A 27218-nucleotide genomic window follows, 5' to 3' on the forward strand; every position below is an offset into this window, starting at 1 on the left:
TAAGAAACTGAAGTGTATTGTGTACTGTAGCAAAGAAAATAAGCAGGCAGATTTATGGGGTTTGTAGTAATCAATATCATTAGTTCAATTTTTCAGTTCTAGAATTCAGTTATGTGTTTTCCTGTCATGCAAACCAAATAGACACTAATGTGGACTGATGATGTTAAACAACAATGCTTTGCACATTCTTTTTGTAATTTTTCTTCCAAGAACACACAAACAAATTAAAGTGGGTTGGAAAAAAATACAAACTCTTCCACCTTTTCAGTGTGCAGCTTCTCAGAAAAAATGCAAAAAAATTACTTTTCTATTATTTCAATGCTTAAATGCATCAACAATTTAAAAATTCAGCATATTGCTTCTGACTCTTTCCTTCCTCCCTGATAAACTGCATATGTTCTATGCACATTTCAGTCAGAAAGACCATCCTCTAGTAACCTTAGTTTAGCTTGACTTTTATTCTAAGCTTCAGTCTTCAGGTTTAGTTTATACTAAGATTTATGTTTAGTTTATATTGTCTGTGCCTCTAAATAGCCATGGTCCTGAAGATTGTCATTTTATTTCACTGTATGACAATAAAAAAATCTGAATCCGCAGTGTTTTTACACACAAGAGCATAAAAATATAAATTTCCTTGGTGAATAATAATTGTACTGTGAACTACGTTAAAAATGAGTTAGTGGGGTAGACATTTTTAAGACAAAATTGTAATATTCCATTAAAAAAACAAGCAAAAGAATAGGTTTAAGATTGAGAAAGCAGTCATGATTTGATAAAAGTACTACTACGTATAATTAAAAGCTTGCTGGTTGTATTTATTGGTTGGAGGAGCGCTAATCTTTCTTGTAGATAAGGAAAAAACTTGCGAAAGAACTGCTTCAAATGCGGAAGTTGGTCAGCGCGTCAAGCCAGATAGGGGGATGTTTGCTCAATAAACGAAGGTCTGGCAACCGAAGAGTCAAATGCACCTTGAGCTTTAGTGGTAGCCTAATAAAGCGCCTCTTTATTTCTGTACTAGTACTGGCATAGATCTCCAAGGAGGGAAGTGTTCAGCTGCTGTTTGTTCTGCTGACAAAGAGAGAGAAAAAGGAGCGACGACAGTAATGTATTAGCAATGTCTGATAGATAGAAACTGCGTGACTGAATCCTGCAGAAATGAGCGACACGAAAGGGCCCGCAGCACGCAGAAGGAGGACTACCATCTCCGGTGGTGGAGGAGCTGGCAGCGTGAAACAAGCCAACGGCACCAAGGGGCATGATGCCGGGGGGAAACCTCCACAGTGTCCCGCTGGAGTCAAAGCAGCGGCGCCGGAGGTTTCCAAGCAGCACGCCAGTCACAATGGGAATGTGGGCAGAGAAGAGTCGGGGAAAAGGCAGCAGCAGTCCCGTAACAGTCCGAGGAAGGAAAGCAGTGCGTTGGAAGATATCAACGGCCGACTCAGGTAATCGTGGGTCTTTTACAAAAACACGGTCCTACGGTAGGCGACGAAGTAAAAGAATAATGTTTAGATCCGTTTTATTTCAATCTGTAAACATGCTGTACTTCATATTAGGTGTAAGTATGCACCTCTGCCTCCTTGGGGATTTGTAGTATTAAGCTAATTTGGTATACATCTCTGGGTGTTTGCAGCCGCCCAATTAATGATTGTTTCTCTTATAATAAATAAATGCGACCAATAGTTTCCAACACAGACCCAGTTATAGACCCATCAGACTGATGGTCCCACTCATTCTAGAAGTCTGTAGACTGATATTTAACCTTCCAAAAGCCTCTCTTCTCTTTATTTCCTCCATTTAACAACATTGCGTACATTTTTGCCACATATCAGAATATATTGTTTTTATAAATGAACATTTTGACGTTGTCACCCTTTTTTCCATCTGTGTCATTTTCTGAAATTGCAGCAATTACAGCTCCAAGTGTTCTGGGTTATGTTTCTACCTGCTTCTCACGTCTAGGAACTGACATTTTTGCCCACTTTTCTTCACAAGACAGCTGAATCAGATTGTATGATGAGCATCTTGGAAGTTCAATTAATTTGGTCTGACCACCACTTTTCAGCTGCACTTAGGCCTAGGCATTGATTGGACCATTCTAACATGCAAATATAATTTGATCTAAGCCGCTCTATTGCTGCTTTTTGCTACAGGATTAGGGTTGTTGTTCTCCTGGGCTCAAGGATATCAAGAAAATGTGTTATTCTGATGGCAATACTGAATATTGTGATGAAATCCCTGTTGAAATGCCCCCATTTCTCTTTGTGAGCTTTAACATCTCAACCCCTAGCTGGAATATGATCACCTGCCCCAGGGTTGCTCATGTTTAGCTTGACTCTGCTCTGTCCATGTTAATGAAAAGCATCCCCACAGTGCGACGCCTCCACCACCACGCTTAACAGTTGAAGTGGTGTGTTTAAAATAATCTGTAGAGTTGTCATCGCTCTGCACAAAGCAGCTTCTTCAAGATGTTTGCTGTATCCCATGGTCTACTTAAGGGTTTTCTTTATTAAAAATGGCTTTCATTTTGCCATTCATATTCGAGTAAATGTGGCCAAACATTTTTAAGATGCTTAGTTGCAAAAATAATTAAAAACCATGTGTCATTTTCACTGAGGTCATAGCTACCAATTCTAATATTCACTAAATTAAATGTCTTTTTCTGGGTACAACAAATAAAATATGTGCTTTAGTAGTTTTTAATCCAACATAAATTATGAAAATGCATCAAAGCACTAATATTGATTTATTGTTGCGCATGTTTGTCACTTATCTTATTAGAGATGCATCTAAACTATGTGAACATAAGCATTCTAGTAACACAGGAAACCTTGAAATTAGGTCATTGTCTTACTTATAATGAGGTTTTTTTTTGTGTGTGTGTGTGTGTGTGTGTGTGTGTGTGTGTGTGTGTGTGTGTGTGTGTGTGTGTGTGTGTGTGTGTGTGTGTGTGCGCGCGTTTGTGTGAGAGAGAGAGAGTCATCCTGTTTTAATTTGCTTTCAACCTTTTCACCTGTTCATTGTGTGAAAGGTTGAATGCAACCTTTAGCAAACTGAGAAGGTGTGGGGAAAAAAAGCTCAGCGAGTTCTGTTACTCATTTCCTTTCAGATGTCTAGTCCTTCTTTCTGCACACCTTTTTTCTTTTTTTCTCATGTATAATTGTGGGGAACAAAATCTGACTGATGATGAAAAGTCCAAATTTACTCAATTCTTTTCATGATCACACCCTTTGACCTACATTTTCACAACTCTTTCACTGCCTGTTGCAGTGGTTGGAACAGAGATTGGATTTCGGTATGTTACTCATTCAGGGAAAATTATTTCCTTATCAGGCTGGTACAACATGAATGAGTTACAAAGAGGATAGTAGAGCAGAATCTGTGTTTTTGAAGAAGTTCAAAACAAATATATGGTCTACCTGAGAAAATATTGGATAAAATAAAATACTGGAATGCAAGAGTATTTAAAAAAATACAGAAAATGTTTAGAAGAATATGTTAGATACAACACAATGATTTCAAAGTTGAGTCATAAAGGCTACATTCACACTGCAGCCTGAAATTTTTTTTTGTTTTTGATAAAAAAAAAATCGGATATTTTTAACAAAATTATTATTTTATTTTATTTTTTTTACCGTGGCCATTCACACTTCCAAATATAAGTGACTTGTATGTGATCTCCAGTATCAACAGCAAACAACCTGAAAGTGCCCCGCATGCGCAGTAGAGGGCGCAATAGCGTCTCACATAGAGCGCGTGCTCAGTGTTTTGCCAACCGCCATAAAAAGAAGAAGTGCTCCGTGTTTACGGATGTAAACATTGATGCCAACTGTGGAGCATAGTTTTCGATTTTGAAGTTGTTGTCCGATTGGAGCCAGTATATTAACAACTTAGTCGTCATTACACTCCGCCATGATTGTTGTTGTTTTTTTCCTGCTTGCGTATATCAGGACGCAAACTAGTGATGTTGTAATAGTGACGTTCAGGTCGGATTAATGCAACCTGGACATTAGGTGACATTTGAAACGGACACATCGGATATCCAAGTGACCTGGGTCGCATAAAAACAAAACAAAAAATTCCGACCTGTGTTGTTCAGATACGAAAAGATCAGATACAGATCGCATTATGTCAAAACAAATCGGAATTGGATCACTTCAGGCTGCAGTGTGAACGCAGTCAAATTGTGGTGTCTTTCTATTAATCTTAATGTTACCTTTTCTATTTATTTATTGTTGATGAGTAACAAGAATCTTTGACAGATAATGCAATCACTGGTTATTTAATCATTAAACAAATTATTTACTCAAAATACTTGTATGGCATTTAAGTTTTATTTCCATTTTGTTTTGCAGCTGCCATGTCCTGCAGGAATCTCTCCTGAGCTCAGCCAGCGGTTACAGCAACTACAGAGGAATCCTAAACTGGTGTGTTGTTATGCTGGTGAGTAAAACTGTGTGGGCATTGAAAGATGTTTCTTTGTTAGCGATGTCTTTGCACCACATGTGGCAGTTACAGATGCTGTTTCAGTCAGGTTTATAAACACTGATATTAAAACAAAACAGTGTGTCCAATAAAAAATGCAAGCTGTGTTTAGTTAAAAACGGTGACTATGAGAAAATGTGCCTCTCTGACCAATTTGCACTACATACCAGACAACATGAAGATAGATTATAAGGAGTTAATGTCATTTCGATGGCATGTTTGATTGCTTTATTAATGTCAAAGTTGAGTATTTTATCACTTCAAATGTTGCGATTGCGTTTAATGCCATTCCAGACAAATTGGCGAGTGCCAGTGTTTTTCAGATGTCATAATTTCACATTTCCTCAACAGACAATGTATTGAGCAGTGGGGGCTGCTGCTGTTACAGTTCATAATGTTATTATATAACTTCACCTTATGTAATAATAAGGTAATAATCACCTTATTATTACGTAATAATCATTATGTAATAAGGTAATAATCACCTTATTATTACGTAATAATCATTATGTAATAATAAGGTAATAATCATTATTATGTAATAATCACCTTAATATTATGTAATGTACTTATATCCAATGGTAGTAAGTCGTCTGCAAAGGTGCAAGTTTCCACAGAGGAAAGATTGGATGTTGTGCTTGTTTATCCTTGCCGTCCTTGAGTATGAACATTGGAGAATACCAGAAATTCATGCTTGTCGTTCTGTTGTATTTCTCTGTGATGGCTGGGGAATAACCGAGAATCATTGTGAGAACGCATAGGTTTTTATTTATGAATTGGGATTAAGCCCTGATAAAATGAAAGAAGAGATCAACGGGAAAACCAGGTTAGACCAAATTAAAACTTCTCTTTTTTTCTCCTTATCAGACTAAATCTTTGATAATTCAGCCTTTAGAAGCTGAATTGTTTCTCCAAATCATATTTGTATGTCGGTAGGATTAAGTTAATTTATCCCTAGTATCCTTTCTCTCATCAAAATGTGTTGCATCTCTAGTGCAGAAAAAAGTTAGTCACAAGTATTGCAAACATTGTGGATAACAACTAATTTAATCAAATTATAAATCTGTGCAGTTGATCTGACTGTTTTGCACTTTTTCTTAAAATAAATGACATATAATTTTTTTGTCACATTTGTGCACTGTGGTATCAGCTTCTTATAGTAATGTTAAACAAGTCTGTCTCACTAAAGTGTTATTTAAAAAGTGCAACTGAAAGTAATATGCTTCAAGTATTTCTATTTGTTAATTCTGAGGATTTTAGCCAACAACTAATTAATAAGAAAGCTTCCCCTTGATTTCACTCGTATACCACTTGTAAAAGTCTCTGTATTCCTGCCGTCCATTTATATCAGTCGACCTTCCTTCACTTTCTAACGTCTCTGTGCTTTTGGAGAGTTATGGACACACTGGTACAGCTGAACTGTTGCGAGAACCCATTTTGCAATCATTTTTGCTTCACAAAGGCCAATAGTTCCTTCATTCATGATGAACCTCTTGTTTATCTCAAAGCTTACTAAGGTAAAGGTTAGCAGTGCAGACAAAGAACATTATTGAATTCAAACCATAGAATATTCTATTTAACATGACTATGTCATGCCTCTGATCATGCATTTATCCAAAAACTGTCTCTCATGGAAACCGTGACTGATTTAAAAATGGTGTGCATGCGTCTTACACCATGTACTTTATCTGCAAACAGTTTTATATCATAGAAGGTGAAGCTGAACCTTGAACTTCAATGCACAACGATACCATAAAGTGATTTTAGCTAGCATAGGGAGCAGCTGCAGGGTAAGATATGACTGCAGGTGGGAAGGCAGCAGGATTTGTTGCCAAGTTTAGGTGTGAAACAACAAATGTGATTGATTTTGACAGACGTCACTCAGCCTGTACTCTCTTCCTCTCTGTGTGTTTTATTGGTTGGTACTGTTTGGTCTTGTTTAGCTACTTTTCTGTTCTTGCTTAGAAGATTATCTGACTCTGTATACAGTGAAAGAAAAACGTGTCGATCTCCAGGCTGATCTGACCGGAGTTATTAGATTCGAAAACAACAATAAGGAGATTTGAAGCTGAGCATTTTTTAAAATCGTCTTTGCAAAGTTCAGACTCGATGAATCGCCAGGAGTAATGATTCCTTTTCTTTGACTCTAATTACTTCTTATCCTTTGCTTTTCTGTTTTTCCTTGTAGATGCTCAGTAATGCACGACTCTTCTTGGAGAACATCATCAAGTGAGTGCACACAAACACAGAAGCCACATGTGTGTATATAGAATTATAAAACTACATGTATGCAAACATGTTTCTACTTCCTTTTACCTCCAGGGTCCAGTAAATGTCACTCCAACAGTTGTAATAAAATAAATTCAACGTACAGAAATTTCAAGCTAATCTGAATCACTATACCATTTTAATTAGTAATCCATAACTTCCTGTTTCCCTGAAATATAAACTTACAGTAATACAGAGGCTAACAACTCTTGGTCCCTTTTCAAAACGGGAAAGGCAACATAACATGTTATTAAAATTCAATTCCTTATAATTGCTCACATCCACAACCAGATTATTATTTGTCTTCAAATACTACTCTGGTAATACTACTTCAAATACTAATGTCACTTTCACTTGATTTAACCACATGGCTGTAAAACGATCTCGTTTTCTTCCTCCAGGTATGGCATCCTAGTAGATCCAATCCAAGTCGTGTCTCTTTTCTTAAAGGACCCCTACAGCTGGCCAGCAGCCTGCCTGATTATTGGTATGAAGCCTCTATTTTATTGATATAATGGACACAAAAATGACTACATTTTGGTATTTACAGTTGATGCAAAGAAGTTGGGTTTTTTTTTTAGTTGTAAGTGTTTGAGCTCACATCTGGTATCACAATGTATCTTTGGAGCACATAATCAAATGAAATGCAAAAAATGCCAGATTTTTTTCTTATCAGAAAGTTGAAGCGAAAGTCATTGCATTCTCCTACGCCACATTTTATTTTTACATATGACAGTAGAAAATAGTCATGTTTTATTTTTCATTAAAAGTAGATTAGTGTTTTGTTTTTGTTTTTTTGCTGCTGTTGTGATACTATTTATCTCCTTAAGCACACGTTTAAAATTAATGAATGTTTTTGGAAGTGAGGCCTCTAGGTTATCCAAATGCTCCCTGCTTTTAAACATTATCTGAAAGTTGTTTTTAACTTTTTCTTTTACAGTTATCAGAGAGTAACAATAAAAAAACTACAGAATACTAATCAATATATCTTCTTCTGATGTATTATGTGCTGGTGATTTTTTTATTTTTTATTTTTTTTTTTTATGACAATACTGATCAAATCTTATTTAATGCACAAAGAATAAATTAATTTAGTAAGACCCGAAGCCTAAAATGTGTTATTTATAGTAGTAAATTTGCATCTACTTTACAAAACTAATTTGTACATTTTATATCCTGAAACATCTAATCCAGTCATTTAGAGATCTTTAATTTAAATTCAATTCAGATCAGTTTGAACCTACTGATAACAGAGTACAGTGAGATTCTGTTAAGTGGATCTATGTAAGAAGATCCCAGCTGGTGCCATGAAGGTGTTGATTTTGCAGTAATCCCTCCTGCTGAGCGACGATGTGACAACAGTGGAGAGAAACATCAGTTTCAACAGGAGGGACCAATGCTCAGCCGTCTGCCATAACTGAGTCAATCATGAAGTAATGGCCTGTTCCTAAAGTTTTGCTCCCCTGTAAATCCAGCTTAGATTTCATCTTTTTCCCTCTGACTGAGATCTGTAGATATTTCTCACTGCTAGTTGTTTTTGTGAGATATTGGTTATTGTAAACGTAGCTGAAGGAAAAGCTTTATTTTTACATTCCTTGCTCCAATCGGTGTGTTTTAATAAGTCTTGGTATTTATGTACGGTTGTAGCTCATGAAACTGTTCCTCTTGTTTGTTTTAGTGTCCAACCTGTTCATCTTGACAGCCTTGTACGTAGAGAGGCGTCTGGCAGTGGTAGGTCCATATGATAATCTACATAGACTTTTTCCATTTAACACACATTTTCATTTAACTCTTTAAACCCGTTTATTGTTTCCAGACATCATAAACAGCCTTGGTTTGATTGAGTTATTCTTTTTATGATGTGCTTTATTAGCCCAGCAGTGCTCGTATTCATTACCTCTCTGACCCAGATTGCATCGTGTATAACTTCATTTCCACAGCTGATGACGCTTCAATTATTATCATGACAAACGTAAAAAATGATGCATATTCTCTGTAATATTTTCCAGGGTACGATCTCTGAAACTACTGGAAGGATTCTTCACATTTTCAACCTCACATTCATGCTGACCTTCTCCTCTGCCACGGTCCTCTCTGTGACCTCCATGACCCCAGGTGTGTTTAAATACATGATAAGACACCGACTCCAACCTTTTAGTTTTTGGTACTAATGTTTAGCATGTGTGTCATTTTATTTTAAAATCATAGAAGTTATCTTATTTTTCATTTTGACCATCTATATGGCCAAATAGGTCTTTATTTTTTTTTTGTGTGTAGCTACTTAAATTTTTTCCCCTCTCATTAATGTTTGTGTGCTTGTCTGTCAGTGGGTGGCGTTTTTTCTCTAGGAATCTACACTGTGCTGTTTCTCAAGCTTTACTCTTATCAGGACGCCAACAGGTGGTGCAGAGAAATCAGACAAGCCAAAGCCAAAAGCTTAACGCGCTCATATTCATGTAAGTGTATCGGCGAGGAGTAAATGAGGAGTAAATGAACCATCCTGACTGGAGAATTAAGCTAATGTTTCTGTACAGAGATGTTTTTGTTTATTTATCAGAGTTCAATTTAGTTAAAGAGCTTTCCTACGAAATGGTGGTGCAGAAAAGAGGGGATGGAATAAATAAAAGAAGCAAAATATTACCACTTTACTTCAGACCGATGAGAGTGATGATCCCTAAATTCAGATGTTTAGGTCTGTTTCCTCTCCTTCTGTGTTTTAGGTCCAGATGTTCAGCAGTCGAACGGCTCAGCAGTTCATCCTCTGGTCTCCTACCCAGGAAACCTCACACACAGAGGTACTTTTGAATCCATCCGAACCAGGAACATTTACACAAAACATGTATTTGAAAATTGTTACCCAAAGATGATGAACACACATCCATTGATGAGGATTTTTACATCAACTCCAGAATCAGATGCAGATAGTAATGTTACAAATCAGTTTACTGCATCGCATTAGTTGTAGATGGAGTAAATATTTAATCTGGTTAATATTTGAATCTTTCTGATGTAGATATTTAGTCATCCAGAACACGACAGTCCTCAGAGTTTCAGTAGAAATCTAGTTGACTTCTTCTTTTGTTTCTTTAGTGTTGGATAACCGGTTGACCTGACTTGTTTATTTGTCTTCAGACATGTACTACTTTGTTTTTGCCCCAACTCTGTGCTACCAGCTCAACTTCCCTCGATCTCCACGGATACGTAAACGGTTCCTGATAAGAAGGCTTTTTGAAATGGTGAGAATGAGGTTGTAACGTTTATAACTTACAGCAGGTGCAGCTGTGTGAAGCATTCGTTTCACTCACGACTTCTTCTCTTTTCCAGCTTTTTCTTATGCAGTTGTTGGTGGGATTGATACAGCAGGTATGATTGTATTTGACATTAGAATCACAGCACAAGAATAATACAAATTTACACGTCTAATATCATACCACAACCCTCAGTTGTACATTTTTATTGCAAACCTTTATTTTAGTTTGCTTTCGTGGCTGACCTGTTCTGTTCAGATTCAAATTGTCATAAATTTAGAGTCAAGACTTCAGTTTGAATCCGAGTTTTACTTTCAATCTGAATAAACCACTTATTACCTTACAAAGAGGCACTTCTGATCTTTGTCTATCATACTTATTTATTTACCGACTGAAGTTAAACAAAATTAATTAAAATGTGTCTCTTTCAGTGGATGGTTCCCACAATTCAAAATTCTATGAAACCGTTCCGGGTATGTACGCTGCTTATCTACAGACACAATGATGATTATTATTATTTTTATTTAAAGTTTTTGGTCGTTCTTAAAATGTTATCTCTTGTATGCAGGATGTAAGCCGTGTAATCCCTGATTTTAAGAGTAAATTTTTATTCCTTGCTTGTTGCAGGAAATGGATTTTTCTCGGATGGTGGAGCGATTGCTCAAATTAGCAGTGAGTGTCGGCGCAGAACCTTCAAATTTGCAGATTAATGAACAAATAAAAATCTAGTATTTAAGCTAAAAATGTCTTTTAATGCAAGACACAATCCCTGCTTGATATTTTCTGTTCTTCTGATGTATTATTGTAGTGTAACGTAACCAACCCAAACATCTTCCTCTCCCTGCTCTCCTCTCTCAGGTCCCCAACCATCTTATATGGTTAATATTCTTTTACTGGTTTTTCCATTCCTCTATGAACTTTGTGGCAGAACTGCTGCAGTTTGGAGACAGGGAGTTCTACAGGGACTGGTGGTGAGTTGAGTTTATTTTCAAGTTTGAGCGGAAACTGCAAAGGAAAAGTCATGATTTATAAAACCATTAGATGTGAATCAAACACCATAAAAGTTTTTCAAAAATGTTTTTGTGATTGACAACTAAAATAATAACTATATTAACACCACTAAAATAAAATCTGATGACCGTCTATTATTGTACATCTTGTAATTCGTCTCTAAATTCAACAGTTAAGAGATTTTATAACGACAGTTTTCTTCTTTTAGAAATTAAGCGACGTCTTTTTTTTTTTTTTTTTTTTCTTTTTTTTAAAGTGGATCTACGTCAAGCTAATACTTTGCAAGACGGTTAAAAACAGAGATCTGGGTTAGAAAAGTAAAAGTCTGATTTTGCCAACATATAAAATATACAAACGGATTGTCACCAATCAGACTTTTACTTTGCTAACCCAGATCTCTGTTTTTCTTTGAGCTCTTATAACTTTTAAAACCTGGTATTTGTAACTGGCTTGCGCAGTATTAGCTTGATGTAGATGCACTGTAGAAAAATAAAACGTCTCTAAAAGAAGAAAACTCCTATAATCGTTGTAAAATCCTTAAACTGTTGAATTTAGGAAATGTTCAGCTTTCTGAATGACAAGATGTACAGTAATAGAAGGTCATCAGATTTTATTTTAGTGGTGTTAACAATATTGTCAATAACAAAAACATTTTTAGAAAACTTTTATGGTGTTTGATTCGCATCTAATGGTTTTATAAATCATGATTTTTTCCTTTTTGTCCCGTTTCAGGAACTCTGAGACCGTCACATATTTCTGGGCTAACTGGAATATGCCCGTTCACAAATGGTGCCTGAGGTGAGGTCAAAGCTCCTGGGTTTTTAGTTAACGATGTGTTTGAATTATTTGGCTAAATTAAATTGTGTGTTTGTGCCCGTTTTACAGACATTTCTACAAGCCGATGCTAAAAAGAGGGACCAACAAGTTTCTGGCTCAAACTGCCGTCTTCTTAGTTTCTGCTTTCTTCCACGAGGTAAGAGACAATTTTTCTATCCTTGAATATTTTTATGTAAATATTCTTTTCCCTTCAATTCTGATAATCAAAAGCTTTTTCCACCCCCCCCCCCCCCCCCCCCCTCAAAAAAAAAAAAAAGTCTGACCGAAATTAGAAAAATAACTTCCAAAAGATAAAATTACTGGCTGGAAAGTTTCTATTATATTGAATATTACTGAATTCAACATTTCTTAGCATTAGGATCCCATCATGTTTCAACATGTTGGTAAAATAATAAATAGATGTAGACTAAATTATTCCATGTTGATGCCTTAATGGAAGAGTGTGTCGTTTTTAAAACCCGTTTAATCTGGATTCTCTCCTCTCAGTACCTGGTTAGCGTTCCTCTGAAGATGTTCAGACTTTGGGCCTTTATGGGAATGATGGCTCAGGTAAAACACTCAGAATCATTTATTTCTGTTTGTTTATTGTCATGTCTCTCTCTGGTTTCCTCTTATTCCCACTTTTCCTCCCCGCAGGTTCCTCTGGCTTGGTTTGTGGGTCGCTACCTGAACGGGAACTACGGCAACGCGGCCGTCTGGCTCTCGCTCATCATTGGGCAGCCCATTGCGGTGCTGATGTATTTCCATGACTACTATGTTATTCATCATGGAAGCACTAAGTAGCCCAGGAGAAAAAAAAAAAATTGAGATGAGCCGAAAGGAAAATGTGAAGCCAGAGATTTTCCTGCTTTAATTTTTGCACTTTGAGGGGACAGGACCACAACATGTTGGGAAACAATGTAGGACATTTACATGACGGGAACTTTCACCTTTTGTCAACTTCTAATCAAACTAAACCTCCAGATGCAGCGCCACCATCTGTTCATTTCATCTTTTATGATTTGATCCTGGACTCAAACTGAATCCCCTCTTTGATGAATGTCAAAGGACAGGATTCCCTGTTTTGTTTTTGTTTTTTGTTTGTTTGAAGCTGGATATTTGCTTCAAATTTTGTAAGTTCCACCAAAGATGCATTTTGCGAACCTCTTAGTTGAAGTCCATATTATCTAGACTTAAAAAAACACTTCAGCATTTTGTGAGGACGCCGCTCCGCTTGAAAACTTACACTCATCAGGTGCAATAGATATGAACCACTGCCAGGCAAACGCATCCAGAAGTGAATCTTGCTTCTTTTAAATGAGATTTGCTTCTGTGTAAGTGGCCAAAAAGTCACTGTCTTTTTTTTTTTTTTTTTTTTCCACTCTGGAAAGTAAGGCTAAAAACATCAGGAGTCCCGATTTTGAAGTTGACCACAGCTTACCTTTAATTCCAATAATGTTCATCTTATTTCTGCAATACAGTATTATATATTATTATTATTGTTAAAATGATCTTTCTACTGATTTATAAGTAAGCAGGCGTCCCTTCCCAGAAGAACTGAATGGACCAAGGACAATAATGTGGAGTAATTTAACCAATCATGACTCTGCATAGTGAACCGATTCCTCTGTGTTCTGCACATTTTAACTGTCAAATGATTTCATGCTTTAAAAAAATGTTCTGTTATATTTTGCTGCAGTGCCATTTTTTTTCTTGTTTTTTTTTTTTTTTTTCATTTTTTGCACTTTAGAGAGATGCATGCTATTGAAAAAAAGCAATAGATTTCTATGAATGTACCATCTTAAGCTGTATAATTATTACCTTAGAAAAGAATGTTAGTTTAAGTTATATTCTGACATGTTGAAGTTTCCTAATATTATGATAAAAGCAAAGAGTTCTTGCAGTATTTGATCTTATTGCCATCACAGCCTGACACTGTTGCCTGCAAATATTTTGCAGCAAATTAAAATATAATTTTGCATTTGTCTTTCAGAAAACACCTACTAGATTTCTCTATCAGAAACAAGTGCCTGTTATAAGTGAATATTTAAATTATAAGTTATGCCAAAACTTTCAGTTGTTGTAATTTAAATAGTGTTTTTTTTTCTGGGGGGTTTTTCTGTAACTTATTTTGAAAACAAGATTTGAATTAAATTGTAATGCAATAATCCTGTTTTAGGAGTATTTCAATAATTTCCTGGCTCACTTTGATCCACTTGTGTCAAATCTGACTAAATGATGGCAGCAAAGTAAATTTAAAGAAGAATCTTTCCAGAGGCACAGATGGCAAAGTTTACAGTCGTTTGTTTTGACTAAAACATACCCGAGGTAATTTTAGTTGAGGAATTTTGAGTTTATATTGACTGAATTATTGGATACAACTTGGAAAATGAATGAATTTCTTAACAGATTTGTTTGTACCGTGTTAAGGAGTCTAGGTAAAACAACTGTTTTGTAAATTGTTTTCTTATTGGTTGAAAACTTTTTCTGCTGTCTGATTAAAGATGGTTTCCATCTGCTCTTGAGTTTTTTTGTTTTATATTTTATGCAGTATTTGAACTGGTATTAACAGCAACAAGCAGATTATGCAGTTGAATAATGCAGATTTCACTTTCAAATAATCATTTGAAGGTGGCATTTATTATAAAATCCCTCTTTTTATATTTTTTCAATTTTATAGTGGCTGAAACATTTTTAAGGACAAAGTAATGGACATGTTTATTTAAATAACCTTTAAATGAACAGTATTTAATTTATATAATTTATACATTTAAATTTGCTAAACTTGTGCATTGGTGAAACTTACTTGAATAAATTACATTGATTTCAACATTAAATGGTTTAAATTGGATAAGAATTCCCACATATTTGAATAATTTATAGATATTATAGACGCATGCATTTGTGTTTTAATAGATTTTTTTAAATGTAAACCATAACCATATTTATCACTTGTTTGGAAATAATGCATTTAGGAATTTAATAAATGTATGACTTATGTGCCAACCATTATACACACATTATTGAAATGTTAAAAACTTTGTAAATGTTGACTTTTTTTTTTTTAGCAGTCACAAACAAAAAACTTTTAGATCAATTGAGCCATTTCCCTCCCAACATAAACCAGTAGTTGTCGCCTGTATCAGCTTTTTACTGTTGTGCTAATCATTACCTAAAAAGAAAGACACCAACTAAAACAAATAGCTCCATAAAAAGCTTTAATACAGACAAGATCACAACCGAGCACTCAGCACACAACCCAAATACATCAAGACGAAATTAATCTCCCCTCCAACAGCTGGGCCACTGCAGCAGGCTTTATTGCTGAAACAGAAGGACAAAAAGTGTTTAAAAAAAAACATCCACATAAAGAAAAACTCCTTCAAATGTTATTTAAACGACTGAAAAATGAATTTAGTGACTAATCAGTCCTCCAGAGGCGTGTGCTCACCTTGGCCTTCTGGTTCTGGACAGGCAGGTAGAGTTTAAACTCTGCAGGAAGCTCGTCCTCGGAGTAGAGCCTGTCTGAAAAATAAACCCTCCGGATCCGACAGTTTGCATGAATCTGAGAAGAGAAGGAGTCGAATGTCAGCAAGAGCACGAAAAGCAACGATAAAGCGTAAACGTGCCAGCAGACGGCGGCGTGCTCGCCTGTACGCGCAGCGTCTCTGTGTAATTGGTCCCGTATGCTCTCCTGGTGAAGTCCGACAGGTTGAACTGAATCTGGTTCCAGCCGTCGTCCAGCCTCATCGGCATGGTGCAGATGAACGGCTTCACCCGCGTTGTGCTCTGATAGTTGCTTGCCCGAAACCGTCGCCGGACGTTTTTATCGTCCAGCACCTGAGAGGATGTGAAAAGACAAGAGGCCGTGAATCTCAGCCGCCGCCGGACGTCAGCAGCACTTAGAGGACCTCTGAATCTGTACCTGGACTTCGAAAGTGAAGTATTTCCTCAGGTTCTTAATAATCATCACCAAAAAGGGAAGCTTGATCCCGAGAGTGTTCTTGGGATCAGCAGGACATGTTATATAGGTGGTGCTGCATAGAGATCAGCAAGGATATTAAAACAAACACACGTAACTTCTGCTTTATTCTAGATTTTTCAACATTTTCAGCACATGTTGACATTAAGAAAATCAACAATTGAGGCAAACACTGACACCTAAGGGTAGTTCAGAATCTCCATTTAAATTTTGGACCATGGGAACAGATCCCCATAGACACATGGAGTTTGGTTTAGGAACACCAAACTCCAAAGGCACTGGAAAAGCATTTAAACAAACTCACCTGACGTTTGTTCCCTCAATCTCCAGCACGTTTGAATGGATGTCATTGTCAGCGACTCTTTTGATGTGACCGTTTCTCACCTGACGACACAAAGAAGAAGGTTGAACTCTTCCTTCCTGTGGACTGTTTTATTGATAAATCATTTTTTTGGTGTAATCCTGGAGCCTACTGAAGCTTTGTGAAGTGCGCAACAAAAGTTTAAATTGAACTTACACTTGATATTGAATCTTTATTTTAATAATCAGTAAAATGTTATACGATGGATATAAAAAAATAAGTGACAGCTGGTGGAGATACTGACAAGTAAACCTATTATTTAGTTTGGAGTCAACATTACTGCCAAAAGAATCACAAAATCCAGGAGGAACAGCTATTTGTTGATTTTTAACAGTTTAATTGGTTTTGTCAATATATTCTGTCACAATCAGCCCTTTAAGAACATTCAGATTTTTGATCTTGCCAAAAATGAAAATGAATTTGACCTAATTTGATCTAAATAAATCCACTAAGAGCACTTTGATGTACACTTTTAAGTTTATATTTAACGCAAACATGGGGACACACCAACATCTACCTCTGCCTGAAAACATTCAGCTTTTTCTCTGCCTTTGGTGACATAGTGAGAATTAAAAATAAAAATCTGAATCAACTGGTAGGACTTCAAAAAAATGTTCTATTCTAACAAGGGCATAATAAAAATGTATTATCTGATCTTTACCAGGTTCTAAAATTATTTATATCTATCACAATACGTACAAAACCCTATAAAATCTCCACACAGGCATGATTTATCAAATATAGCATGAATGAAGCAAAACATGAACGCCCCTGGTTGAGAAACTAAAGTGTTTTTGTATATGACCGTCTCCATAGCAACGCATCGCAATCCAGGTGAACATCAATGCTGTTTTGTTTTAATGGTTAATTAATGACAGTGCGAAATCTGACCATGTATGTTTTTATATAAAGGAGGGTAGATTTTTAAGATTTTTGAGATCAAATCATTGTCATATATCGTTCTACTTAAAAAAAACAATAACAACCTTAAACTGAAGGACGGTGTCGTTTCTAACTAAAACCACAGACACTTAAATCAGATAAACAAATGTCCAAGTTTTGGATTCAGATTTTCATCAAACGTCCCCAATCACTACTATTTTAATTATTGTAATGCCTGGTTACATTAGTTCACGAAAAACTAATGTAACCAAGCTATACGGAAAAACTTACGCACCAAAACGGTGGTTGTTTAAAGGTTTTGAAATTATTTAGTTAGGACAAAAGAGCTATCTAAACCAATTTGCCAACTTAATAAAAGTAGCACATGATGACAGGTAGCTTTAGCACTACTAAGCAGATCATGCTAATTTGCAATAAGCTTACACCGACAAAATCCAAATTACTACTTACTTTTTTGTCCCATATTTGAAGCGGTTTGCTTCCGATGCTGTACAATATAGATAAAAACCCGCTTTGAAAGGTGTTCTTGAACATTTTCTACGCCGTTAACACACCCGTTCCCAGCGACGATTTTGTTTACCAGCTTTGCTTCCGGTCCCCAATACAATGTGAAATAAGCTGTTCCGCTCTCAGATAAAACAAATATCGGTGTAACGTAAAATTACACTCGTAGTGGTACTGACTCGATAAAATACGCATATCCCAAAAAGGAAGTGTAAGAAAACAAAGGTCGGCTTTTTAAAATTGTTTTGGTGCTGCTAGGGAACATTTCTGTATCGTGTTTAAACGGAGTTTTAAATGTTGACACAGTAACTAAGTCGTCATAGTAACCATAGAAGCCCTGTGTTGCATTCTGGGTAGAAACGATGCGTCAGCGTGTCCTCCATATTGTAAAGGCAAGTTTGTTTTAAAATCAAGGCAGGGGGACATTTCTTTATACCAGAAATAAAGAATTCTCCTTTATGGAGAAAATAAAGTAAAGAATTTTATAAATTAAAAATTACAGAAAAAAACTTAAAATGCTAATTAAGAATGAACAACCCAGTAATAGAATAAACTTTCACCTTTCTGTGACTGCTGAAGACTGGCACCAGTTAGTATTAATACTGAACATATTAGCAACAAAAACAACAATTTTATACTATGAACTAAGTGTTGACATTTTAAGTTAAACATTTATTTTTAAGTTGATTTCCATTTGTTTTCTTGGTCATATTTTTTTTCATTCCATTTTCTACACTCTGTTTTATTACTTTTTTTGTATTATTAATATATCTGTGTCAGAACTCCGTGTAAACCTTTATGTTTCTCTCTCTCTCTCTCTCTCTCTCTCTCTCTCTCTCTCTCTCTCTCTCTCTCTCTCTCTCTCTCTCTCTTTCTCTGTCTCTCTCTCTGTCTCTCTCTCACTGACACAGTTAGCATCAGCAGGAGCTACCATCACATGAAGAATCTGGGTCAGACACTCAAACATCCAAAACATGAGCTTCAGGTTCCCTCTCTGGTTTCCCTGCATGGAAGAAGCCGAGTGGACTGTCCACTGTGCTCAGGCTCTGAATCCGCAAAACAAGGTTTTTCTTGCTTTTCGTTTTCTTTCTCGAAATGATCACAAGTCAGCTGCTTCTGAGAATTTTTTGTCCGGTAAGGGATGGAAATTGAAACCGTAAATCCTCGTGATGCAGACCGACAAGTTTCTGAATCAGTAACTCATCTAACAATTTATTCAGTTCCTCTTCAATCCAAAGCTCCACAAGTCTGAATTTGTGGAACATCAAATGGAATAATTTTGTCCTTTACGCTTTAAATAATCAACAAAACACAATTTCTCTTAATGTATAGTAGATCCAAAATACATTTATTCAGTGTGGACTTTAAACATATGGCATTTATTGGTGACCTCATCGCATACTTTTACCAATACTTGGTTGTCATTTCACAGGACACACGATGGAAACAGTGAAAATGAAGTAAATGATTTTTATTAGTATTTTATTAATGTTTCAGAAACTGAAGTAAGAACGTAGATCTTTGTATGTGTGAACTTTGTGGGATTGAAGCCAGACAATCTGTGTTTTGCCCCGTAGCTGTGGATCTTTCCATGTGATCATTTTACTTTTTATTTTCAGTTTGTGGAGAGAAACATGACCAAAACTGGGAAGTAGGTGGAAACCTTTGGCGATCTGTGAAGTTTATAGATACAAATCTGCTTATATATTTCAATTTTTGACATCAGTGTTATTCTTTTCCACTTCTCTGTCTTTGTTGTTTTTGCTCATCACTTGTCTTGAGCTTTGGGAATTACATAGGCTGTCAAGATGTGTGGTTAAAGTATAAGGTATTATTGTGTTTTCAGTGCAACAATGTTCTAATTTAGTTTTTATTAAAAACATGCAAGCAAATTTTGACCTATTGTTTCCATTGAGGTTTAATGTCAAACTAATTTTTGTGCATTTGTAGTATGTATATATAACTCACTTTGTCATGTTGGCTTTTAATTTAAGTTCCTTTGAATCTCATCAGGTCTTTAATGCTGAGTTATTTGCATGTAAGCTGTTTTTATTTAGAATTTCCTTCTGTTTTATTAATTATCTAATTTTATTTCTTTATTTTTAATGCCTCCTAACTGCTAAATGTTCTTATTTTTAACATGCGATACTTAAATGAATTAAATATGCTTTTAGATGGGAACTTTTTGTCATGTAAATCGCACATTAAGGTTATAGTTATGAATCAAAGCAATAGTCATTGGAGAAAAAGTATTTTGTCCAATTGAATAAAATGTGAAAAAGACAAGAGAGAAGTCATTGATTGTTTACTCAGTTGATTTTAAAGGTGTTTTCCATACAGTGTTTATTCAGAGTCCTACTTTATGGAGGCTCAAGCATATTTATTCAGAGAGAAATATACAGGCTTTATATAGAAAACAGAACTACTAACAAAAATAATCATCTTTTTTATAGCAGCAAAAAAGAAGAAACTAAAAAGAGACATATTTACATCTTACCAGTGAACAAGGCATAATATATGTATATATTTATTAATTACACAGCATATAACTGCTTTCCCGTTTTTTAAATATCCGTCTTGATTTAATCTCTATTAAAATCAGAGTATATAGGCATCTTTCTCCTTTAACCATCGTTAACCACACAAAGCACTCGAGGTACAGCCACACTCTTGAGTTTCGACAGGTTGCAGCGACTCGCTGCTCGCTGGAGTAACAGAAACAGCTTCACGGAGTCTCCACCACATTCATGCAACGATCAGGAAAACCAACATAGTGGCCGCTGAAAAAGTGCAGAAGCTAAACTCGCGAGTGGCTCGGCCCGAAAAAAAACAACAACAAAAAAACAAAAGACGAGAGAACAAGTACAAACATTTTTTTTTTTTTTTTACACCAAAACAGAGACCTGTATTTCAGTATTGCAGCGGACGTTTCCAGAGTTAAGTGTAAACCAGGCGTTTGCAAAAAAAAAAAAAAAAAACAGAACAAGAACCAAAAACCAACACAGATGACGGTTTGTAAAGCCTGTCTTCAACAGACACACTCCAGTTTACCCCTTTAGCATCTCTCATGACACCAAATAAAATAGATTTACTTTTGTTTTCTCAACACTAAGTGAAGATGTCGCTTTAGAGAAGCGAAAGTTAAAAAAATAAATATCCACAGTTAGTTCTGTCTTCTGCAACATAACTCCACTGCATTGTGTTGCTGTTTTTTTTAAACTTATGTGCAAGTTCTATGCAATATCAGCACGCTCACCCTGACTTGTCGAACATCCGAAACAAGAACGATTTCAGCTGAAATCAGCTCACATTCATTTCAGTCACAAGATGGAATCAAAGGTTAAGAACTCAATCTCCCAGCAGGCCACTGGTGGGGCCGTGCTGTCTGAACATTCATCTAAAAGGCAAAAAACACAAACACCTTTCTAACACTTTCTCGCTTTAAAGGGAGCAGAAACACTCAACTTGCACTTCAAGTATTTGCGGCCCAGAGCGTCTCATCAAAACAAAACAAGAAAACAGGAGCTTCATGTCGAAGGACAATCCCACGTCTGAGCGTCTCGGCTGTTTGAAAAATGACGACAAACGCCGTCTGGCGCTTGTGCAAAACTGGAAGCGAAAAGGTTACATGCTTCTATAGAGTGCTGACCGACTGCAGCACATGCCCATCTCAAAAGTGCATGTTGTCACACATTTCAAGTAAAAAAAAAAACAAAACTAAAAAAACAACAGACACTGACATCCAGCTATGCGTTAAAAATCTAGGCCCCTGACCAGTAAGGACAACAAAGGAAAAGAGTTGGAGCGATTTGTACAGAGTCACACTTTGGTGTTCTACACGTGCAAATTGCTGCTGTAGCATGCAAATCTCCAGAACCCCTGGTGAAGTTGAGTGTCCATGCATTTAATTCAAAATATGGTATTGCCTTTGTGTTTACAGATTCAACTTAAGTAGCGCATCAGGTTATCCGTCATTGTCCCATATCTCCTTTTCCTTTTCCCAATAAGCACAAATACCTCTCTGCTCACCGAATTTACAAAACCTTGAAAAAGTATTTATACCAATTATACTTTTGTTGGCAATTTCAGGCTACAAAACACTCCAGCCAGAGTTAAGCCCATTGATGTTTAAGGTTGTAAAGAGACAAAATGTGGAAAATGTTCACTTTTATAAGGTGTTGTCTATTGTGTACACTGTGCCTGAAAACACAGAAGAAAATTAATCTGGTTTAACTGGCTGAAGTAATATTTTTATTGCTAGTTTCACTTCTTTATCTGCACTCTACTGCTTTTCATACCAGCAGCTTGGTAACAAGTGTGTATTTATGTGGGGCATCGCTCCACAGAAACAAGAACCCATTCTTAGTTGAATCCAAATAACCAAAAAGCTTATTCTCCATCCAAATGCTACTACAATTGCCAACATGCTCGGCCCAAAACCGGACTGGGGAGTCAAAAGTTTAACCTCCAAAAACCCATAAAAACATCCTTTTTCTTCAGCCAACCCTCTCCTCTCCAGCTCTCCAACAGACATTAAAGCAAAGTGCCACAAGAGGAAAGCAAAGACTCTTTCCACTTTTTAAATTTGGCCCATTAACAATGAACAATAAAAAACTTGATCGTAACCTTTAACACAGATTTATTTTTGCACTTCTCTGGTCTCCGTCCTGCTGCTTCCTTTCTAAACCTGCAAAAAGTGATTTTAAATAAACCTCTTTTTTTTTTTCCTGCTGAACCCTGCAGCCCACTATAAAAACTGACTCAAACCAGTTTGCTGTTTTGCTTACAGCAAAAAATAAAAAAAATATGTTTTTTGTTTTGTCTCTGCTTAATAAACCTGCAGCATGTAGCTTAGCTGTGATAAATCAAAACCTTCTGACTTGTCAGTAGAACAATATTTGGGATTGTAATGCCCAGTAAACTGCATACCTTGCTTTTTCTTTTCAGGAATTATATCAAATAAACTTGTTTTTCCTCAGAGCAGATCATATGATATATCATATTTGTCATGCAAGAAACAGACAGACAAAAACTGCTGCAATGTGGAAGAGAGCAAAAGCAAAACATCTGTAAATAACTTCAGGGGAGAGAGTGATAAATATTCCCCAGGTACCAGGCTTTGAGCTCGGAGGATCAGAAACACCTCTTCCAAAAGTCTTTAGAGTCTTAAAGCTACTGTCGCAGAGCGCTGGAAAAGTCCCGCAAGGCTGATTGCTTTGTTGTTTTGGTGAACGCAGTGCCTCCGCCGGAGACAAATACATCCATCAGCTTCAGCGAAAGTTCGATCAAGTTGACTCCAGGCTGAGGAAGAACAATTTTCAGCATTTTTAATTTTTTTTTTGTAATGATTGCAGCGTTAAGGACTAATGTTCATCAGCAGTGTTCAGAGTAAAGGTGTCCGTCTGACCCCAGAAAGAGTTTTTATTAAAGTTTCCTCTCAGAAACCCCTGAGAGACACAAACAGCGTCATCCTGGATGACTCGGATACACCTGCGTGTCGATCCAACTTCTGCTGAAGAAGAACTCGGACCAGTTGATGTGACGCGACACAGGCCATCACAGCAAGTTGAATTTTTTAGTGTCTCAAAAAGCGAAAACCCAGAGAAGGACCAAGCTGACATTTTAGTCTCATCCAACGATTCAATTTACTCTATTTTGCAAGCCAATCACAGAGCAGACTCGTTCTCCATGTGACAGGAAGTGGTGGTGGTGGCCGCCTTTCCCTCCTTGTTGAGCTTCAGGAAGGTAGGTTTCTCCGTCACCACGGTAACGGGGCCTTCGTTGCTGCTTGGGTTTTCCACCGTTGTCAAGGCCTGTTTCTCTGAAGATTTGGTGGAGTCCGCCTCCCTACAAAAACACAATGACAAACTGTTAGGATTGTGGGGAAATTAACCTATTTAGTTCCTGGATTAAAGTTTAATAAATGGAAAACCGCCTCAAAAATTTGGTTGCTAGGTAGATTTAGACATTATCCCATTCTAGCTCTTTCAATTTTCTGTCTTTACCCCCTGCAGTCTGGGGTCAAGTTTACAGTCAAGGTTATGTTGAAGATAAATTTGTTGTCTATTGTCAACAAGAATGGGATATAGGTCACTTTTTAATGAATTGGTAAACTCTAACTAGGTCTTTGTTGTTCATTTTGCAAACAAATTAAAACCAAAATATCACCTAATTTATTTATTTAGTTTAAAGTACCGCTCTTCAGGTGGATGTTGTCACCTGACCTAAGAGGGGAAAATGTTTCTCTCACCCATTGTTTGGTGTTGGGTAAATGACCAAGAAGCAGGCGGTGAAGAACCCAAGAAGAGAGCCCCCGGAGGCCACCATGGGAATGACGATCACACTGTCCACAGCTTCCACTACGGCGCCCAGAGCTGAGGCCACCAGGATCTGACTGATGTAAGCCTGCAGAAATCACATCAGTACTTTAACATTATAATACAATTCATTTTCACGTGTCATTTACAGCATTCTGCATGACTGCAGCATAATTCACACTCAAAAATATAGAAAAATCTTATCTTAATTAGAGATTAATATAATTATATTTATATTTAAACAAAAAACACCAGCGCAACAATTTTTGGTGCACAGAACTCCTACAAAATAAAAGTACCTTGAGTATTTTTAATTTTTGATTATTCCATCATCTTTGAAAGCTAATACGGCTTTGTAAAGTTCAGCACCAACTGCATAAACAAGGTTGTTTGGTTGTTTAGTCCGAATTAATTGGTATATTTCAAAGTAAGGTTTTGTTTTCACTTTGGAAGAACGTAATTACAGTGTCTAATGGAGAATAAATTAATTAGGAACACCCACCTGGCAGGACAAGATGGCGCAGTCAATCCCAAACCCTCGGCGGGAATTACCAGGACTGTGCTGGATGTACTGCAGGAAGGTAAAGAAAGTCGGTCATTATTTCTGAATAGCAGCTGAGTTAAATGCACAACTGCCTCTCTTGCAAAACTATTCAACTAAACAGGTGAAAATGCTTTACATTTTTAAAAAGGTAATAATGCTAATATGATCCTAAAGGAATAAAAAATGTTGCTAAATCAGAATATATAAAATATCCAAAACGGGATTCCAGCTAATTTGACATCTTAAAGCGGCAGCCTCCTCTGCTCTTACGGCAGATCTTTGGTTTTTAGGTGAGAAAATATACATGTATCCGTCAAAAAGAAGACAAGAAAGTATGTTTTTATATTCTTCAAGAAGAAATTAAAGTTTCTGAACCAAGTAAAGCTGAAAATTTTAGAAAAAAGAAATGTTAGCATTAAAAACTCCACACCTCTTTCATTTCGTGATATTGTCCCAGCAGCGCGTAGGGGCAGTAGGAGATACTCATGCAGATGAGGCCCATGGTGCTGATCATCACCATGGCAACATACACATTAGGGAAGATTGCCATTATAGCAGTTCCTGTTGAATGAGGACAGAAACGTTTTACACAAATTGATTCTACCTCATTGTGCTCATCAGCCTCAGTTCCTCTTACCTATTGAGAATCCAAGAGTTCCCATGACGTAGATGACCTTGATGCTCAGGTCAAAGTTGTCCAGGTACTTCTGAAGAAGAGCTGGAAAGAAACACGAGCAGGCTCAGCCATGTCAAGTGAAAACATACCAGAGCATGTTGAATACTTTAAATACATGCGTGTAGCTACCTGAGCACATAGCAGAAGTCATGGCGTAAATAACCAGCCCCCAGCATCCCATCTGAACCCCTCTGTGGTAATTTTCTAATGAGGTTGAGTTAGCAGGAGCCTGAGAAGAAACAGGAAAAAACGGTGAGTTAAGTGATTTCACTGTGAGATCAAACATGGTTGCTTGGTTTTTGATTTACATTAACTAAATGGAAATGATAGTTTGGTAACATGGTGTGTTTGCCTCCTTTTAAATGAAACTTTATTGTCTTTCAATCAGCAGTAAATATGAAAAAACAGACATTACAATGATTTTATATTAGGAGCTTTCTTACATTTTATATTTTCAAGTCTGCATGCATTTATGGTTATTACTAATATTGCTTTTGTGTAGCGTGCTGCAGTATTTCCGCTCAGTTCATCCTAAATATCTTCCCTGGAGACATTTTGACTTTGACTATTTATGTGCATACATTTTTATATCACTTTGTTTGCCCTGCTGGTTAGATAAGCACAATATATTTTCTTCATTTTTTAGCATTTCCTTGCTTTTTTTGGACCTATTTGAATCGGCTCAAAATAGATGTAATATCTGAACTAAATTACGCTGCATTAAGTCCAGGCAACCTGTTAGATCTTGAATTTTATCACAAAATGAGAAACTTTTTCTTTAACAATCGTCTTATGTACACAAATTCTTCTTTATTCTGACTGCTGTCAACTTCAGGCAAGATACTTTCTATAAATATCTACTCCACCAAACCCCATTGTTTGTTGTGCTAGTTCCGTACAGTAGGATTTCCCTCGTAGATGACTTGTCCCATAAAGTCTGTGAAGAACACTGCCTGAGCGATGATGGAGAACCAGGTGAGCAGGTGACAGACGCAGAGTCGCAGCAGCTCTGGAGGCATCTTCAGCATGGAGAGCCACAGCAGACGTACGGTGGTCTCAACCTGAGCAAACGCACAAAACGTCTCCAGTAAGAGGCACTCGGACGAGGCGTGAATCATCGCCTGATCACAACTCGACGTCCTCACCTCGCCTTCCTCGCTCTCTGTGTCCCCGCTGGAGGAGTTCGTATTCCCGCTGCGGTGTCTGCTCCGCCTTCTGTTCTGCCTCCTGTGTCGGGCCTCCACTATGTACAGGTCGTTCATGCTGCGAGACGGCTTGATGAGGAGGGCAGCGTTGGCTCGGCGGTAGCGGTAACGGTGGCTGCCCACGCGGCCGTAGTATGAGAAGGTGCAGGACGGCTGGCGGTAGAAGGTGTGATTGCGGCGCGGCTGTCGCAAGGGAGCTCCGGTGCTGGCGGCTGGACAAAAAGGGAGTTTTATTGAGTAAAATCTAGCTTCTAAAAATAAGAAACACCATATGTAAGGTCTTACTAAATACAAAGACACATAACATATTCAGACAATTATTTGTAAAACAGTTTAAAAGCCATATATTATTTTTCTAACACTTTCTAGCTATTCATAATGTTGTTATCACATCAAATCCCTGTGAAATACATTACAGCTTGTGGTTGTAATCTGCTAAAGTGTGAAAAGGATGATCTATTATGCTTCAGTGAACACTTTAGCATACGTCTATGGACAAAGCAAAACATGTTCACTACATTTTTTACACAAATTGATTCTTAGAAAATGAGATTTTAGTCTGCTCAGTTCTGTCTATCTTGAGCAGTTTTAGGGCTTCTTGTCACTTTAAATCCAAAAAAGCTGCAGCTGACCACGACCCCTACTCAACGTTTACACTCGCAGGTGAAAATGGCTGCAAACACATGTACATTCACACAACTGTTCATCCTTGAAAGGAAGACGTTGAGCTTTCTGCACAACCAACAAGAATTTAGCAAGTGGTTTCTGAATAGTGGGTCAACAACAAAACGCTTGTCTTTTCCAGCAGCCATTGTACAGCGAATACAGCAGTAAAACCGGCTGACCAAACGTGTTGGAGCTTCGCTTGGGTTGCTAGGTGACGGGCTGGACTTTGATGAGG

The 27218-nt window shown here is 37.0% G+C and overlaps 3 protein-coding genes and 1 long non-coding RNA gene across 4 annotated transcripts in view; 2 read left to right on the forward strand and 2 right to left on the reverse strand.

Annotated features, from left to right (window-relative positions):
• Positions 1–904: 904 nt before the first annotated feature.
• dgat1a (diacylglycerol O-acyltransferase 1a) lies at positions 905–14343 on the forward strand. The gene is made up of 17 exons (XM_044137645.1): positions 905–1442; positions 4353–4440; positions 6671–6711; positions 7152–7237; positions 8429–8481; positions 8760–8865; positions 9078–9206; positions 9471–9545; positions 9883–9986; positions 10075–10113; positions 10430–10471; positions 10626–10670; positions 10857–10969; positions 11742–11807; positions 11895–11982; positions 12333–12395; positions 12483–14343. Exons 1-17 carry the CDS (start codon positions 1156–1158, stop codon positions 12627–12629), a joined length of 1572 nt encoding a protein of 523 aa, XP_043993580.1. The 5' UTR covers positions 905–1155; the 3' UTR covers positions 12630–14343.
• A 683-nt stretch (positions 14344–15026) lies between these two features.
• On the reverse strand, positions 15027–17863 carry cfap20 (cilia and flagella associated protein 20). Its single transcript, XM_044137646.1, has 6 exons — positions 17522–17863; positions 16112–16191; positions 15751–15862; positions 15477–15665; positions 15277–15390; positions 15027–15149 (listed from the first exon to the last, which is right to left on the reverse strand). The coding sequence occupies exons 1-6, from the start codon at positions 17603–17605 to the stop codon at positions 15144–15146; spliced, it is 585 nt and encodes a 194-aa protein (XP_043993581.1). The 5' UTR covers positions 17606–17863; the 3' UTR covers positions 15027–15143.
• Positions 17864–18554: 691 nt separating this feature from the next.
• On the forward strand, positions 18555–20572 carry LOC122843127. The gene is made up of 2 exons (XR_006372669.1): positions 18555–18639; positions 19195–20572. It is a non-coding gene; the product is annotated as an uncharacterized LOC122843127 (long non-coding RNA).
• Positions 19873–27218, reverse strand: part of LOC122843126 (solute carrier family 45 member 4) — a 49210-nt gene continuing 41864 nt past the window's right edge. The window contains exons 9-16 of the mRNA XM_044137647.1: positions 26258–26529; positions 26012–26173; positions 25242–25341; positions 25074–25154; positions 24867–24997; positions 24395–24463; positions 23826–23980; positions 19873–23422 (exon numbers count right to left, since the gene is read on the reverse strand). Of these exons, the coding sequence (XP_043993582.1) occupies positions 23242–23422; positions 23826–23980; positions 24395–24463; positions 24867–24997; positions 25074–25154; positions 25242–25341; positions 26012–26173; positions 26258–26529 (1151 nt within the window). The 3' untranslated portion in view covers positions 19873–23241. The remainder of the gene's footprint in view (positions 23423–23825; positions 23981–24394; positions 24464–24866; positions 24998–25073; positions 25155–25241; positions 25342–26011; positions 26174–26257; positions 26530–27218) is intronic.

The sequence above is a fragment of the Gambusia affinis genome, linkage group LG14 (genome assembly GCF_019740435.1).
Source record: "Gambusia affinis linkage group LG14, SWU_Gaff_1.0, whole genome shotgun sequence".
Classification (NCBI taxonomy): Eukaryota; Metazoa; Chordata; class Actinopteri; order Cyprinodontiformes; family Poeciliidae; genus Gambusia; species Gambusia affinis.

What these genes read in the sequence shown, in the direction of transcription:
- dgat1a (XM_044137645.1), top strand. Translation starts at nt 1,156, where the DNA reads ATGAGCGACACGAAAGGGCCCGCAGCACGCAGAAGGAGGACTACCATC. An exon ending in ATTCTATGAAACCGTTCCGG is followed by an intron (nt 10,472 to 10,625) that starts GTATGTACGCTG and finishes TGCTTGTTGCAG; the next exon opens with GAAATGGATTTTTCTCGGAT. An exon ending in AGCGATTGCTCAAATTAGCA is followed by an intron (nt 10,671 to 10,856) that starts GTGAGTGTCGGC and finishes CTCCTCTCTCAG; the next exon opens with GTCCCCAACCATCTTATATG.
- cfap20 (XM_044137646.1), bottom strand. Translation starts at nt 17,605, where the DNA reads ATGTTCAAGAACACCTTTCAAAGCGGGTTTTTATCTATATTGTACAGC. An exon ending in TTCAAATATGGGACAAAAAA is followed by an intron (nt 16,192 to 17,521) that starts GTAAGTAGTAAT and finishes TTGTGTCGTCAG; the next exon opens with GTGAGAAACGGTCACATCAA. An exon ending in ATTGAGGGAACAAACGTCAG is followed by an intron (nt 15,863 to 16,111) that starts GTGAGTTTGTTT and finishes ATCTCTATGCAG; the next exon opens with CACCACCTATATAACATGTC.